Below are 15,504 nucleotides of genomic sequence, written 5' to 3' on the forward strand. Positions count from 1 at the left end.
CATTAATAAACTTCAAAATGGTCATTTGCATGGCCATTTCAAAGTTTTTGGCTAGCGTAGACACGATCAGGATGTTACAAGGAAGAGAGAGATAAATTGTTCCCTTTGACCTCTGATGATAGGGTAATGTGCAATGGGCTTAAATTGGAGCACAAGAGGTTGAGTGTGGACATTAGAAAAAGACTTCCCAACTGTCAGAATGGCTCAGCACTGGCATAAATTGCCCAGGGAGGTCGCGGAATCTCTTTGGAGATTTTTGAGAGGAGGTTAGACAAACATCTTTCCGGGATGATCTTTCTGGACAGCGCTTGGTCGTGCCAGTTCCAGTGTTCTGTGAGTCTGTGACTGCCAGGAGCTGGGATCAGATAACATGGATGGATTGCGTGGAAACTGCCCTGTTCTTTTCACTACTTCCCGTACGCCGGCCGCTGCCGAGAGCCAGGGTACCGGGCTAGGCCTGGCCCGCTGTTATGAATCCCCACGTGTGGGGAGCCAATGAGCACCAGACTCCTGGATCTCTCGAGACGCCCGGGCCGGGATTTCGGTCCCCACAGACGTTTCCAGGAGGAACCCCGGGACAGACGGGCACCGCGCCTCGCAGCCGCGCGGGGGCGGCTTTTACCTGGTGGTCATCTGGGAGCGCCGGCCCCGCCGCTGCACCTGCCGGTGCTTGATCATGATGTTCCAGGGGCTCTGCGGGAGGAGCACAGAGAGGTTGGAGCTCGCCGCGACCGGGGCCTACCGCAGGCCGGGCCCGGGGGACGCTCCGGGCGGCCCGGCCAAGCCCCCGTCCGCTGAGGGCCGCCTTGCGGCGCCGGGCGGGCAGGTGGGCGGGGGCGGAGCCCATCGCTGCGCCTCGCAGCGGGGCTCGGTGGACGGCCCGGCCCCGCCCCGCTGCGCCCCGCCCCGCCGCGCCGGTTGTCACGGTGCTCACCAGCTGCTCGTCCCCCTCCTCCGGGCGCTCTTCCCCCGGCGGCCCCGTCTGCTGCTGGTCGGGATCCCGGGCGGCCCCCATCCCGGCTCCCGCAGCGCCCGAGCCGCCTCACCCGGAAGGAACCGGGCCGCCCTGACGTCATCACGCCTGCGACACCTTCGCCGCTAGGAAGCGCGCCGCCCGCTATGGCAACCGCGCCGCCATCTTGTTGCGCGGCAGGGGGCGCGTCCCGGCGCTGAGCCGCCCCGCCCCGCCCCGCCCCGGGGTGCGAGGGGGAGCGGGAGAGGTGGCCGCGCCCGGACGGGCCCGCCTGTGAGCGTCTCCGGAGGGGCTGTGCCTCCGGCCTACCGCGGGGGATGTCGGGAGTGACGTGCCAGGCTGAGCCCGGCCTGGCGGGGAGCTCGGCTGCCCTGCGCGCCGCGGCGCTTTCCCGCCTCCCGCTTGTCAGCCGGGCGGGGGCGATTTCCTTCCCCTGCGGGTACTGACGCTGCGGCCGCGGCGCGCCCGGCAAAGCCGGTACGCCCGTTGGGCTCCGCCGGGGCGCTGCCGCGGCTGGCTGGAGCTCGCCGCCGAGCCGGGCCGGGCCGGGCGGGTCCCGGAGGAAACAACAGCGCAGCACGTGGGCTGTGGTTCTTGCCCTCGCTCCCGCTTCCTGCCGGCTGCTCGCTCTCTGGGCGGCCGCAGCTGGGCGCAGAGCGGCCGGCGGGTTTGCTCGCAGGGTGTAACCCAAGCGCGGAGCAGCTGCAGGCGGCGGTGCGGTCGCTTGGGTGTCTGAAACACGTGTGCGGGAGCGCGGAGTGATGCGAGTCAACCGGGGGTGAAGCTGTCGCTTGTGCACGGGGAGTTAATGAAGGGCAGGTCCCTCGCTCGCTCTGCAGGGCTGTTTAAGCGGATACTACGTGAAGAAACTGTCTTTTCCCACACAATCATTTGTACCAGCCCTGTAAAACCAGATCTCATGTTAGCCAGTTTCAGCAAAAATGAGGAGTCCTGCGGTACCTTTAAGGACTAACCCCTTTATTTGGGCATAAGCTGTTGGGGCTCGGAGCCCTCTTCGTCAGCTGTGCCATTTGCTTCTCATTAATTCCCCATGACTAGCTTGTGTTTCCACTGCATACATCTGAGGAGGAAGGCTCCAGCCCATGAGCACTTTTGTACGTATAGTCTTCAGGGGGCCACAGGGCTTGTTATTTTTCCTATAAAATATGTATTTGCCGAGGGAGAAAAGTTGTCCAAAATTGTACACAGCTACCAGTGCTGAATTTACAAGAAAAATGGGATGTCTTGAAAATATTCCCCGTTACAATAGCTTTAAAGTTGAAAATACAAGAAAATTGTATCTTTAATCAGGAATAGAGGGATCTTGTAAAAACTGGATTTGGTATCTAACTCAGTTTACCTTGTGGCTCTCAGAGGGACTACAATCATAGACATTAACCCATTTACTTCATTGTATGCAGTAGAGCATTTCCCTCATTTTATCTAAAATAAGCTGGAATTCAACTGAGAAAAAACATTTCAGCTCCAGTCCTCTGTTGGGATTTGGAGCTTGTCTCTCTGGCCGCTCCCTTGCTAATACAGGAAAGATCAGAAACTAAAAAGCTGAAAGTCGTGTCTTCTGTTTTGTAATCTGATTTGAAATGTTATTTTGGTCAGTTACAAAGTGGAGCGCAGGTAGACGAGTCAGCATGCCCATTTATGAGCTCAACTTTCTTGCATCAATGAAGGGTTGGATAACACTTTTGTTTGCCTGTTTCTCTTACATGGGTGAGTGGGAGGATTATCTGTTTCAGACTCTTAATTAGGGCCTGGGTCATGGATACTGGAGGTACAAGACTTTGCCAGAACCTCTGTCCTATATAAAAACATTTATTTGTACTTTGTTGTTGGGCAAAGATTTACTAATTTGTCTGCCCATCCTTGTTTCTTATTGTTATTGCAATTTGTTTATTGTTGTTATTTATTGTTATTGTTTCTCATTGTTATTGCATTACTATGTTACCCAAAGACGCTAGTCAGAATTGAAACAAAAAGCAGTCAAGTAGTCTGATTTGTCCTCCTTGCTGACTGTTTTTGGTTCTCTGTGCCTTAAATATTGAGTCTGTTCTGGTCTGGCTACGGTCTGAAGAAGCGGGTCTGTCCCAGGAAAGCTCACCTCATAAATTATTTTGCTAGTCTTTAAAGTGCTACTTGACTGCTTTTTGTTTTGACAGTGTATTGACTAGCACGGCTTCCTCTCTGTTACTAGTCAGAATTGGTATCTCTGTGTTGGGATGTCATCCAGGAATCAGCCAGCCAGGTTGAGGGGTGCTTAAGAAGAGCTGATATTATCAAATGATTGATTGATTGATTGTGGAGGGGAAAAATACTTTCTAGTTAGTTCAGACTAGAAACAAATGCTTGACCGAAGTGAGCGAAGGGCAGCACTCCCATTGACTTCACAGGACACAGGCTCAAACTTCAAGTTTGTCTGTGTGCCAGTATGAGCTTGCCTTGTCCTTCCTTCCTACTTCCCTCCTCTTACCATACTAACTTCCTGTGCCTTGTCTTACGCTACATGTAATCTCTCCAGGGACAAACTCTGTCTTCCTATGCACGTGAAAAGTGCCACGGGAGGCGAGATCTGATAGAGGAGACTGTTGACTTGACCTTAATGATCAGGTTTGTGGGTGTGAGCAACATGGAGGAGGACAAAACTCTTTATGGTAGGAGCAGAGCAATGGCTGCCCAAGTCCCAAAGGAAGAAATAATGGCTCTAGCAGTGTGAGTAGGCCCTAGAGAGATGCACATTACAATATAATAAATACTTTGTCACAGCCTGATGAAGATGTGGCCCATTCCTGTGTCCCTGTGCTCAGGCTATGTGGTATTCAGAGTTCCAGCTATTGTGTTGTGTTGCATAGCAAGATTTGAAGAAGAACTAGGTTTCATTTTCTGCAGAGCCAAGCCCACTTGTTTCCATTTCTAGAACAGGAAGCGTCGAGGGCACAGGTACTACTGCGACTGTAAGCTGCCCAGACCATGCAGAGCCTGCCCTTGGGTGAGTCCTTATTCGGCATTCATTCACCTGAGTTAATTTCTCTTTTGCTCCTGGCTACGTTCCGTGCCATGAGGGTGGGAAGTGAGCTCTGTAACAAGCTGTGTGTTCCAGTAAGATGAGGGACTGACAGTGAAGCAGATCAGGACAAGGTTAAAAAGAGTTCCTGGGGGATCATGAGTTGAGTTGCTTATATTCACTTCCTGGAGGAATGTTGGAGAAATGTTGTTGCTTGTCTGAGAGGCTATACCTTGGAAGGGAGTAGAATTTATTTTTAAAACCAAGTTGAATCAGAGCCTCTCCTCTGATAACCTCTATTATTACTGTTTTTGCATCCTGTCAGTGCCAATAACATGCTAGATACACAGGGAGAAAGATCCAGTGCCCCAGATGTCTGCTAAAGAAGAACATAAGATGATTTTGTAGTTAAGAAGAGTTAGGTTCTGTTCCTGGCTGTACAATAGGTTCACTCTGAGATGTTGGGCAAGCTGCTTAATCTCACTGAGCCTTTGTAACTCTACCTGGAAAATGGGGATAATACTTTGCTCCCTCCAGGGAAGCTGGTAGACTAAATATGTTAGTGTTTGTGATGTATTCAGTGTATTCAAGGCACTATTGTTTTACGTTATGGAGCTCCTATTGCATAGTAGCATGGTCTGTGCGGCCAGTTAGTGTGTAACAGCCAAGTGTGTGATAGAGATGTACTTCCTGGCTTGTCATCGTTCTGGATGCATCTATATTTTGAGCTGAAGTGATAATTCTCAACTCAAGCAGACAACCGTGCTACCTCTGATTGAGCTTACATACTGAACATAGAGTGTAGCTGCAGTAGAATGTGTGGCAGGAAGGGCTAGTGTGGCAGGAAGGGCTAGCTGCCCTGAATGTGATCCCCGCAAGACAGTAGGTGCATATTCTGGCTAGCTACCCTCACTCACTCCTTGGACTGCTCTGCTGCACTCTGTTTCAAGGACGCTAGCTCACTTGGAGCTAGTGTGGGGCTGACTCCATGCTCTGGGAGTTTACACCTCTAGTTTAAAGTGTAGACATACTGTAAGTCTCTGTGTAGACAAAAGCCAAGATACAATTTCTTGTTCTGCCGCAGACTCCCTATGTGATCTGCATGTGATTAGTCTCTGTGAAATGATAATGTACTTTTCTCTACCTCTTAGAGATGTTGTGAGGATAAATCACTTAACAGTTGAAACACACTCAGAGACCACGGGGTCATTGAAGTATGTAAAATAGATGGCGATACTAGCTTCTATGAAGTATAAGACCTGTCAGAGCAGGGGTGCACAATGGGGAGGCGTGACATTTCGTAAGTGGGGGATGCAGCATGATTGGCTGCTGTTGGGTCTTAGGTTCATCCATCTCGTGAAAAGGTTGAAATCTGTTACTGTTTTTATGTATGTATACAAAATCCTCGCTTTACGCATCTTCATGTTGCGCAAAACTTGCTTTAATGTGAGTTTCACACAACTTGTAGATCCCTTCACCCCTGCCTTCCCAGAACACCACTAGGCACCACACTGGGAAGGCAGGGGAAGAACTTTTAGCTCACCTAGCTTCCTGTTGCTGCGGGCAGCCAGGCGGGCTAAAACCCGCTTCCCAGAGGAGCACTGGTGTCCAGATGACAGTGGTCCCACTCTAGGAATATAGGGGGAAGAGGTTTAGCCCCCCATCTGCCTGTAAGCAGCTAGGGGGGCTAAAACCCCCTGCCCCCCCCGCCAGGCTCAGCCTACCCATGGCCCCAGCTCAGTCCCAACCCATGCATGGAGCTCCTAACTCCCGGCGTATCACAGCCCCGCTTGGGGTCCAGGCGATGGTGCGGGATACACGGCTCGGGTTCCAGCCCCTGCCCACCACCCCTGCAGACCCAGCTCCAACCCCTGCACGCCCCAGCTCAGCTCCCCCTTTCCACCCCCGCCTGCAGCCCTAACCCACCACAGGGTTAACCCCTTGGCTCCAATCCACTGTCCAAGCTCCCCCAACTTATCCAGAATTCGGGATATGTGAGGGTTGCGTGGAACACAACCCTCGTGTATCCCGAGGGACTACTGTATTCACATTTATATGCCGATTAATAAAGTATTTATATTCTACAGAGTTATTTTTTTTTACACATGCCAAAAGTGTTTTTTGTATGAACATAACTGAAATTTCCATTGGTTTGGGTTACATTAGACAGGTTGGGGGGGGGCCCTGCTGCGTAAAAAGTTTGCTCACCCGTGTGTCAGAGAAATGATAACTTTCTTGTTGATTCTCCCTGGTATCTGAGACTCCTTTGCTATGTGCTGGTAGCATGACTCCAGCAGATTCATTGAAACAGAACATCTGTCTCTTCTCATTTTGATCAATTTTATTTTTTTTACTTAGGCCTTGTCTACACTAGAAGGTGTTTGTGGTATAGCTGTACTGGTACAAACCCCCCTAGTGGAGATGCAGCTCATATTAGCAAAAGATATAAGCTACTATATTGCCAGTACAGTTTAAATTTGTTCCCTGAACAAAATAAGCTATATCAGCAAAAAGACGAGCATAGTTAGCAGCGTGGTTTTTTTTTTTTTTTGCACATTTCTTACTGACCTAGCTCTGTCAGTGCCCCAAAGGGAGTGAAAGGAACAGGTAGTCATCATGTGATTGATCCCCTGTCACCCATTCCCAGCCTCTGGCAGACAGGCGAGGTCACCATCCCTGCCCATGCTGGTTACTAGCCTTTAGTTGACCTGTCCTCAATGAAGTTATGTACTACTTTTTTGAATACTGTTACTGACTTGCCCTTCGCAATATCCTCTGGCAAAGAGGTCTACAGGTTGACTGTGTGTCATGTGAAGAAATGCTTCGTTCTGTTTGTTTTATATTAAATATGGTGACTCTTGGCTCTTGTGTTATGAGAAATAATAAAGAACAATTCCTTATTTACTTTACCACACTGGTCGTGAGTTTCTGGATTTCAGTCACATGCCGCCTTGGCTGTCTCTTGTCCAAGCTGAAAAGCCCAGTCTTATCGATCTCTTCTTACAGAAGCTATTCCAAACCCCTAATCATTTTTGGAACATTATCCAATTCCAATATATCTTTTTGAGACAGGCTAACTACATCTGCACACAGTATTCAAGATGTGAGCACACCCTGGATTTATGGAAAGGCACCATGGTGTTTTCTGTCATAAGAACAGCCCTAAAGGTCAGACCAAAGGTTCCTGTAGCCCAGTATCCTGTCTTCTGACAGTGGCTAATGACATGTGCCCCAGAGGGAGTGAACAGAACTGGGAATCATCAAGTGATCCTTCCCCGGTGGCCCATTCCCAGCTTCTGGCAAACGGGCCAGGGGCACCATTCCTGCCTGTCCTGCATAACAGCCATTGATAGACCACCTTCTGTGTATTTATCTACTTCTTTTTTGAACCCTGTTAAAGTCCTAGTTTTCACAATAAGTCTGTCCTGAGACTATGATGTGAGATGGGGGGTAGCAGGCTACTCATAACCCTGATTCTCTCATCTCTAGCTCTTTGTCACCTATGGTTTGTCCTGCAAAGAACAGCTGTGGCAGCTGAGTCTGTAAGAGTCCAGTGTGGGGAAACAGCAACCCTTCCATGTCCCACTGCTCCTGGAGAGATGCACAACTACTGGGCCATCGGCTGGTACAAGGTAACCGTTTTATTAACAGTCTTGGAAAGTTGCAAGCTTTCTGGGCCACAGTATGTTTCAAACCTCTCATGGCCAGAAAACCCCGCAAATGTCTCCCTGGGATCCTGTCCTCCCTCCATTATTTCACAAGCCACGAATTGTGGACCAGGTAAAGGAATTGACACAGAGGGACTGTGGAAGTGATTCTTTCTGTCATCCCTTGTGACTCTTGGAGGAAGGCGTAGCTTTTCCATACAACTGCAGCAACAGTAAAGGCCCCATCTCTGTCTCTAGCTTCTAGCTTTGGGGGCCATGTCAGCAGGTTGTCTCCCATTGAGCTGTGCCTGTTTCGCATGAAATATTCCACTCTGCTAACTGCGTGACCCAGTACCAAATTTATACAAGCAAACATGGCATTTGTGTGCATAAAACGGGGTCACGCCCTTTTATGATCACAGTTGCTCATCCAAACGTTTGCACAAAAATGGAAGTCAGCATGTTTGGACCTAGGACGTTTGGCAATGTAAGTCTCTTGTTCATCGCTGATCAGTGTCTGCCATGCTAATGAGGCTTCTGTTGGGGAATTGCAGGTAGCCAATGAGAGTCAGGAAATGGGGCTGATTCGGAGACATGAGAATAACACACGTGTGTATTCAGGGATACAGAGGGAATTCCTGATGGATGTGCAGCAATCCCTGGTCATTCCTGAGGTCCAGCCGGAAGACTCTGGTGCCTATCGCTGTTCCCTGTGGGCCAGAGTGGGGCATTTCAATCAGCAGGCAGACATCATCCTGCAGGTATCAGGTGAGGTGGCAGCACAGTATTAACTCAGTGTTGGAATCGCAATCAAACATCACAGGGATACAAGAGAGCTTTGAAAAAAGCCATTGTGCGCTCCCTCAGCCAAAGGCAATGGGCTAAATTAGCTAGCAAGGTTTGGACTGATCAGTGATCACCCACGCTCAAGGGCATTCAGACAGCTGTTCAGTTCATTGGAGTGTCGACACGCTGGACAGACTTTACGTTCAGCCCTAAGTAAGGGGCAGAATAGAGATGTGCCTGCCCAGGAAGCACCTGTGATCTTCTGCTCCCCCTTTTGCATCTGGGAAGGGGGAACTGAGCTGTGACACCTTCCAAGCAGAATCACAGAATCCCAGGGCTGGAAGGGACCTCAGGAGGTCGTCTAGTCCAGCCTCCTGCCTAAAGCAGGATCAACCCCCACTAACCCATCCCAGCCAGGACCTTCTCAAGCCAGGACTTAAAAACCTCTAGGGATGGAGATTCCACCAGCTGTGTAGGTAACACATTCCAGTGCTTCACCACCCTCCTGGGGAAGTAGTTTTTCCTAATATCCAAACTACACCTCCCCCTCTGTAACTTCAGACCGTTGCTCCTCGTTCTGCTGTCTGACACCACTGAGAACAGTTTCTCACCCTCCTCTTTAGAGCTCCCCTTCAGGAAGTTGAAGGCTGCTATTAAATCACCCCTCAGTCTTCTCTTCTGTAAACTAAACAAGCCTGAATCCCTCAGCCTCTCCCCATAGGTCTTGTGCTCCAGCCCCGTAATCATTTTATTAAGCAAACAAGTTATTTCCCTCCCTCGTGCCTGGTCAGCTCCCTGACTCCGCCCACTTGCTCCCAGGGGGAAGGTGCTGCCTTTACTCTCCATCTGGACCCAAAAAGGTTGGAGGCCTTGTGCTCGTGCATAGCTAGCCACACAGGCGCAGGGTGTGATAAGAGCACTGCTAGAGTCACCTCTCAGGGCATGTTTCAATACATAAATGTTGGTTAAAAGCGTTAAACCAGAGGATTGGAGCAGAGCATTGCGCAAAGGCTCAAAGCTATCAGTGTACAAAAGTAAAGAAAGGATGCAGGTGGGAGAGGGTGAGTTATCACCAAACACAAGAAGCCTGTGATTGGCTCCTTGCACCGCAGGATTGTGCCCTCCCCGAGAAGCGCCTTTGAACTCCTTTGTGGGACTGTCTCCCAAGCGGCCCAGCTCAGCCCTCGTGTGAGTGCCACGTCATTGAAATGAGTGAGTCACATCTGGCCCAGTGTCTTTGTTTGTTGCATGGCTGACTTGTGAAAGTGCCCTGGGGCAGGCAGAAGAAATTAGATTTGGGTTCCAGGTAAAGGAAGTGATTGCCCAGTATTACCACGTTTCTGAATTCCTGTAACTTGTCATACGATGTGCTTGACAGACGGTGTAGACGAGTATAGGAACTCAGATGTCACTCTTCCATGCACAACAAATACGCAATTCATCTGAAAATCAAGGCGAGGATTTAGGGAATCAGAATGCAATTTCCTGCCTTGGTCTTTGGCCAGGAAATGAAGGCAAACACCCGTGGTCTTGAGAAAAGGGTCAAGCGGCATCTAATCCCGAGCATGGGTTGCAAACGGACTCGGAAGGAGAATATCATCACCACTGCCACTTCCTGCCGCATCTGGGTTTCTCTCTCATCTAAGCAGTGACCTGGCCTGGTCATATGTAGCTGTGACATCTAGCACCATGCCTGGTAGCATGGCTTCAGGCTGTGAAGTCTCATTACAATGAACAGTCAGAGGAGTGGTAATGTTAGTCTGTAACTTCACTAATAATAAACGGTCCTGTGGCACCTTAGAGACAAACAAATGTATGAGGTCATGAGCTTTTGTGGGTAAAACTCACTGCCTCAGATAAAAGAAATGGACGGGGAAAACAGAACTGGTGGTTTATATAACAGGGCAGAGGGAGAGGAGGGTGAAAAGAAGAGGGAAAAAAAGATTACCTGACACTAATAGGACCAGTTAATGAAATATATTGAATTGGCTGTGTTCCATTCCTGCGAATATCCAAGGGTGGGCAATTGCCCTTGTAATGTATTAGATAATTAAGGTTTCTGTTCAGACCAAGGTTAAATGTGTCAGATTTGCAAATGAATCCCAGTTGAGAATTCTCTGTGATCCTTTGGTAAAATTCTTTTGAGGAAGAATGGTTACTTTAAAATCCAGTATTGAATGTCTGGGGAGGTTAAAGGGTTCCCCTGTGCATCTGTGTGTATTCCAAAGCCTGATGTTGGATTTATGTTCATCATCCTTTGGCACAGAGACTGTCCGGTTTGTCCATTGTACATGGCAGAGGGGCGTTGCTGGCACATGATGACATATACCATCTTAGTGGATGTGCAAGTGTATGAGCCCCTGATGGTGTGGCTGACCTGATTAGGTCCTGTGATGGTGTTACTAGTGTAGACATGTGGACAGAGTTCATAACAGGGTTTGTTGCAGGGATGGTTTTCTGCGTTAGTATTTCTGTAGCATGGTGTGTGGCTGCTGGTCAGTATTTTCTTGAGGTTGGGTGGCTGTCAGTAGGAGAGGACTGGCCTGTCACCCAAGGTGTGTGAGAGAGGGAAGGATCATGTTCCAGGATACCTTGTAGATAGTGTATTGTGTGCTGGAGGGGTTTAAACTGAGGGCTGTAAGTGATGACAAGTGGTGTTCTATTATTTTCCTTGTTGGGCCTCTCATGAAGCAGGTGACTTCTGGATACTTGTCTGGCTCTGTCAATCTGTTTCTTTATCTCCCTGGGTGGGTAATTACATTTTAAGAATGCTTGATAAAGATCGTGTTTGTTTTTCTCTGTTGGTGGGATTGAAGCAGATACAGTTGTGTCTTAGGGCTTGGCTGTAGACAGCGGATCCTGTGATGTGTCTTGGATGGAAGCTGGAAGCAGGTTGGTAAGAATAGCGGTCAGTGAATGGTGTTTATGTGACTATCATTGATTTACACGTCTCCTAGAACTGGAAGGGACCCCAGGAGGTCATCTAGTCTAATCCCCTGAATTGTTAGCGAGGTTGGCAAATCAGAAGAGCAGAGGGACGGGGTGGGGGGGGGTGGGAAGGAAGTTAAGAGTTAGATAAAACATCAAAGTATGTAAATGATCAAGGTGAGCAAATCAGAGAGCAGAGTATTATGTCTTGTTTCAGTTTGCTGCTGGGACTCACTCAGGTAATTGCTGTCCCTGTTCAAACCCCATGTTAATGTGTCAGAGGGAATGGTCAGAACTAACATTCATATTCAAATTCGACACATTAACATGTTGTTTGAACAGGGACAGCAATTACCTGACCCATTATAAGGACTCTTTTACATACTTCGACTTTTTATCTAACTCTTAACTTCCCCCCACCACAACTCCCCCGCCAACCTTGATAACAATTTTTGGACATCTGTGCTTTATATATTGAGTCTGTTCTGGTAAGTCTTTGATCTGGAGAAGTGGGTCTGTCCCATGAACGCTCATCACCTAATAAATTGTTTTGTTAGTCTTCAAAGTGCTACGTGACTGCTTTCTTGTTTTTATTTTTTTTATGTACTCATGAATAACGAGCCATCGGATCCCTTTGTGGTGATTAGAGGTGGGGCTGCAGATACAATTGTGGCAGTTTGCAACCTGAGTGTGGAAGTCCCATCTACGGTCCAGCTTAGCAAACCCCTCTTACCCCCAGCAGGAAGTCTAGCTGTGAGCAGCAGGGGCTGGAGGAGGCCCATCTAACACAGGCTGCGCCTGACCTTTTGTCTTCTCAGAGTGCTCAACCCATCAGTCAGTCACAGTACCCAAGGAAACTGTGCTGCTGGATTCAGAACAAGGAAGCAGCATGAGCCCAAATTCCACCTGCTGCTGGGGGGAACCGGTTCCTGTTCTTGCTACTGTCCTGGGGATGTTGGCTCTCAACTTGGGGAAAGGGCTGCTCAGCCTTGCTTTCACTCTGGTGAGTCTCTGTGGAGCCTGGAGGGTTTTATAGGGCCAGCTGCCCTGGGAAGGAAGATAGGATTCAAGGCTGCAATTTGTGAATGAGAGCTCTCATCTCACCCCTTTGCAAGGGAGTCCTGGCCAAAGGACATGAAGCCCCACTGGGAATGACTCTCCAGTTGGCTGGGACAAGAGGAGAATGCAAAGGAAGCTGCCTTCTGATGGGATATGAGAACAGAATAACCATGTTGCACTTGGAATCACCTGGCAGACAGAGAGCAACTTCAGAGCAAATCTGCTCAGCCAGCCCCAGTTTCCGCACTGAGTCTCCCCGGAGGTGGCACCTCCTGGAGAGAGGTGGGAAAAGGGCTATGCTGAATACACTTTGCTTTCCTCCGTGTGAGTAGGTATTTATCCCCTTTGTGCTACACTACAGCCAAAGGGCGTCAGAGAGAGAGTGAGCATAGCAAAGACAAGTGGGGAGGGAGTCCAGGGTTCATTGCTGCAGAATAATTTTGTCTCCCAGTAGTGAAACTTTCGCCCTCATTAATCCAGACTCCAAAACTGAGTGAGTCCCAGCAGCAAACTGAAACAAGACATAGTTCTCTGCTCTCTGATTTGCTCACCTTGATCGTTTTTTTCTGATTTGTCAACTTTGATTACTCTTTTGGTTCTCTGTGCCTTAAATATTGAGTCTTTTCTGGTCTGGCTATGGTCTGCAGAAGCGGGTCTGTCCCACAAAAGCTCACCTAATAAACTATTTTGCTAGTCTTTAAAGTGCTACTTGACTGCTTTTTGACTCGGAGTAAGGATGGTCTGAGGCAAGCCTCAAATGGAGGGCTCTGGTTTCTAAAGACGGCCTTTCGTATTGTAAATGCCAAGCTATGTGACTAGCTGCTCAAACGTGGGATCGCAATGTAAACAAAAAGGGAACTTGCATTTACAAATGGAGGAATTAGGCATCAGCCGCTGGATGTGCCTGTGCAAACACTCCTATCCAGCAAACGCTTTCATATCCAGCAGCCCTGGGACCGGGAGGTTGATGGAGATTAAAATATTCTGGAGAATAGAGGGGTGTACCTAGCAAGGCATTACATGAAAGAAATACGAGATTAGATGTTAGAAAACAAACAAAACTATATGCAGAGTACTTTATTTACCAACAACAGTAGTATTGTACCCTATAAACTTGTACTGTATTTGCTGTATTTGTTTGTGTTTACTTTCACTATACTGTACTTATGGAAAATGTAACTGAAAAGTACTTATGGTTAAAATGCTGGCTATTTGAGAGTTCTGAATAACAGAATGCTGGATATGAAAGAGTTTAGTGTATGTGCAAATATGTTCACTCCCAGAATCTGAGGGTGAGTAGAGGCCAGTTGAAAATGTGGCCTTTAAGGCTGACACTGTAATTTCAGGAGTTAATAACTTCTGCTTTAATGTTTCTCTGTAGGTGATTGTCGTCGTTCTGAGAAGAGAGAGAAGGAACAAAGTGGAAGAAAGCTTTTAAGGAAGAAAGGAGAAGATGATGGGAAGAGACAGATTTGGTTCTTCGACAGAAAACTTAGAACTTATTTGCAGGAACTTGGAGTAGCTGCATTTGCAACTTGAACTTTTAGCACTGAAAATAGGGTCAGCGCTTGAATGATTACAGCAGCTTTGAATGACTTCAAGTCCACTAACTTTGCCCATAGCCACTGTCTGCAGCAGTATGCCCCCAACTTCGTTCCTGTCTCCTTTCCCGAGTCCTTCCCTTGTTCGATACAGCAGGTGATTGGTCCTGGGCTCTAATTAGATTGCAAGACCATCAGGGCAGAGACTGTCTTTTGGTCTTTGTTTAAAAAGAGCCCAGCACTAATACAACACAATAACAACAAGAGGGAAGTTGGCCTTTATGGAGTGTTTTCTGAAATGCAAGTTCTGCAGGCAGGTATAAGCCTGCTTTTAGTATTTCCTTTTGGAAAACGCTGTCTCTGCCTTCAGTGTCCCAGTACAAAGCTCAGGTGTCGGGGGATGTATGGCCCCTTTATAGCTCCACTCCACTCTTCACAGCTGCCCTGAGGCTGGCAGTAAATGTGATCTACAGAGAAGAAGCTGGAGAGAGTGGAGAATGAGAGCACTACCATCTGCTCTCTGTGGGACGCAGGCTGTGGGGCTTTTCTTAGAGTTCTGTGTATTGTTTTAAAATGCACCTGCATAGTAGAACTGGTGAGCCATGGCATGTGTGCATCTCAGTCCTGGTCCCAGCACTCTCCCAGGGCAGTGGGACAGCTGCTGAGGAGGCACTCTGCTTTGAGGGTTATTCTTTGCTAGCCTGCTTCCCTCAAGACCCTCTCTGTATTTTTCTTTCATGGGATTCAGTACCACTTTATTTGCATGTTAGGTCAAGTTTGTGGAGTCTTTGAATGTGTCACCTCCCCCCTGTGCCCCCAAATGGTGCCTGGGCGTGGAAGACCTAGAACTGAGAGACCAGCATGGCAGGGCTGTCCTAACCCATATGCAGGGGCATAAGGCACCTGAAGATTTGGGGCACCCCTGGGTCTTACTGTCCACCCATCTGCCACTTCCTATTCTTGGTCTATGGTTTGCTTCCTCCGGGAGTATCTAGTTGACTTGAAAGTGAAGAAGCCTGCCAGTCCTCTCAGCAGAACCCTCAATCTGTGAAATAGCCATTCAACTGGTAATGAAGTCATTGAACAGGTATTTGCCAACCCCAAGTGTATGCTGTCAGTTTCTTAATTTACTGTTTAGGCTACATCTACACTACAAGATAAATTCAAATTTAAGGCAGTTAGTTTAATTGTAGTATGACTGTCTTCACTATAAATACTCAATTTATAAATAGCTCAATTTAGGGAGCACTAATATCAATGTCTTAACACAGTTAAAAGTGGCTAGGTGTAGCGTGAAGTTCGAACTTAAATGTTTGAATAAAGGCCAATGTGGAAGCAGCATGTCTTAAAATCAAATTTATTAGTCTCCAGAAGTGTCCCGTATGTATCACACAAAGCTATGTGGTTACCTGCCATGTATGGCCGGTTACACCTCTGCTGCTTTCCACATACGCAGAAAGTAGGTCACAGGAAGCTCGCGAATTTGAATTCATCACTAGCAACCCCAGGAAATATAAGGTGCTCCCAGAAACTAAAATTTCTGTTACCCATTGC

General features: G+C 48.3%; 2 protein-coding genes across 15 annotated transcripts in view; one reads left to right on the plus strand and one right to left on the minus strand.

Annotated features, from left to right (window-relative positions):
* DNTTIP1 (deoxynucleotidyltransferase terminal interacting protein 1) overlaps positions 1–1,162 on the minus strand; it is a 20,207-nt gene extending 19,045 nt beyond the window's left edge. For all 6 annotated transcript variants that reach the window (XM_075011458.1, XM_075011457.1, XM_075011456.1 and 3 more), the window contains exons 1-2: positions 935–1,162; positions 623–693 (exon numbers count right to left, since the gene is read on the minus strand). In XM_075011458.1, coding sequence (XP_074867559.1) covers positions 623–693; positions 935–1,015 — 152 coding nt within the window. In that variant the 5' untranslated portion in view covers positions 1,016–1,162. The remainder of the gene's footprint in view (positions 1–622; positions 694–934) is intronic.
* Positions 614–15,218, plus strand: LOC142022036 (CD83 antigen-like). 9 transcript variants are annotated; one of them, XM_075011465.1, is made up of 6 exons: positions 1,195–1,246; positions 3,903–3,974; positions 7,479–7,621; positions 8,191–8,404; positions 12,169–12,353; positions 13,791–15,218. In XM_075011465.1, the coding sequence occupies exons 2-6, from the start codon at positions 3,956–3,958 to the stop codon at positions 13,845–13,847; spliced, it is 618 nt and encodes a 205-aa protein (XP_074867566.1). In that variant the 5' UTR covers positions 1,195–1,246; positions 3,903–3,955; the 3' UTR covers positions 13,848–15,218. The 9 variants fall into 9 exon arrangements, with proteins under 9 accessions (XP_074867570.1, XP_074867569.1, XP_074867566.1 ...); XM_075011463.1 differs by lacking the exon at positions 1,195–1,246 and adding an exon at positions 1,276–1,412; XM_075011462.1 differs by lacking the exon at positions 1,195–1,246 and adding an exon at positions 1,324–1,450.
* Positions 15,219–15,504: the final 286 nt, after the last annotated feature.

This window comes from Carettochelys insculpta, chromosome 17, assembly GCF_033958435.1.
Source record: "Carettochelys insculpta isolate YL-2023 chromosome 17, ASM3395843v1, whole genome shotgun sequence".
Taxonomy (NCBI): domain Eukaryota; kingdom Metazoa; phylum Chordata; order Testudines; family Carettochelyidae; genus Carettochelys; species Carettochelys insculpta.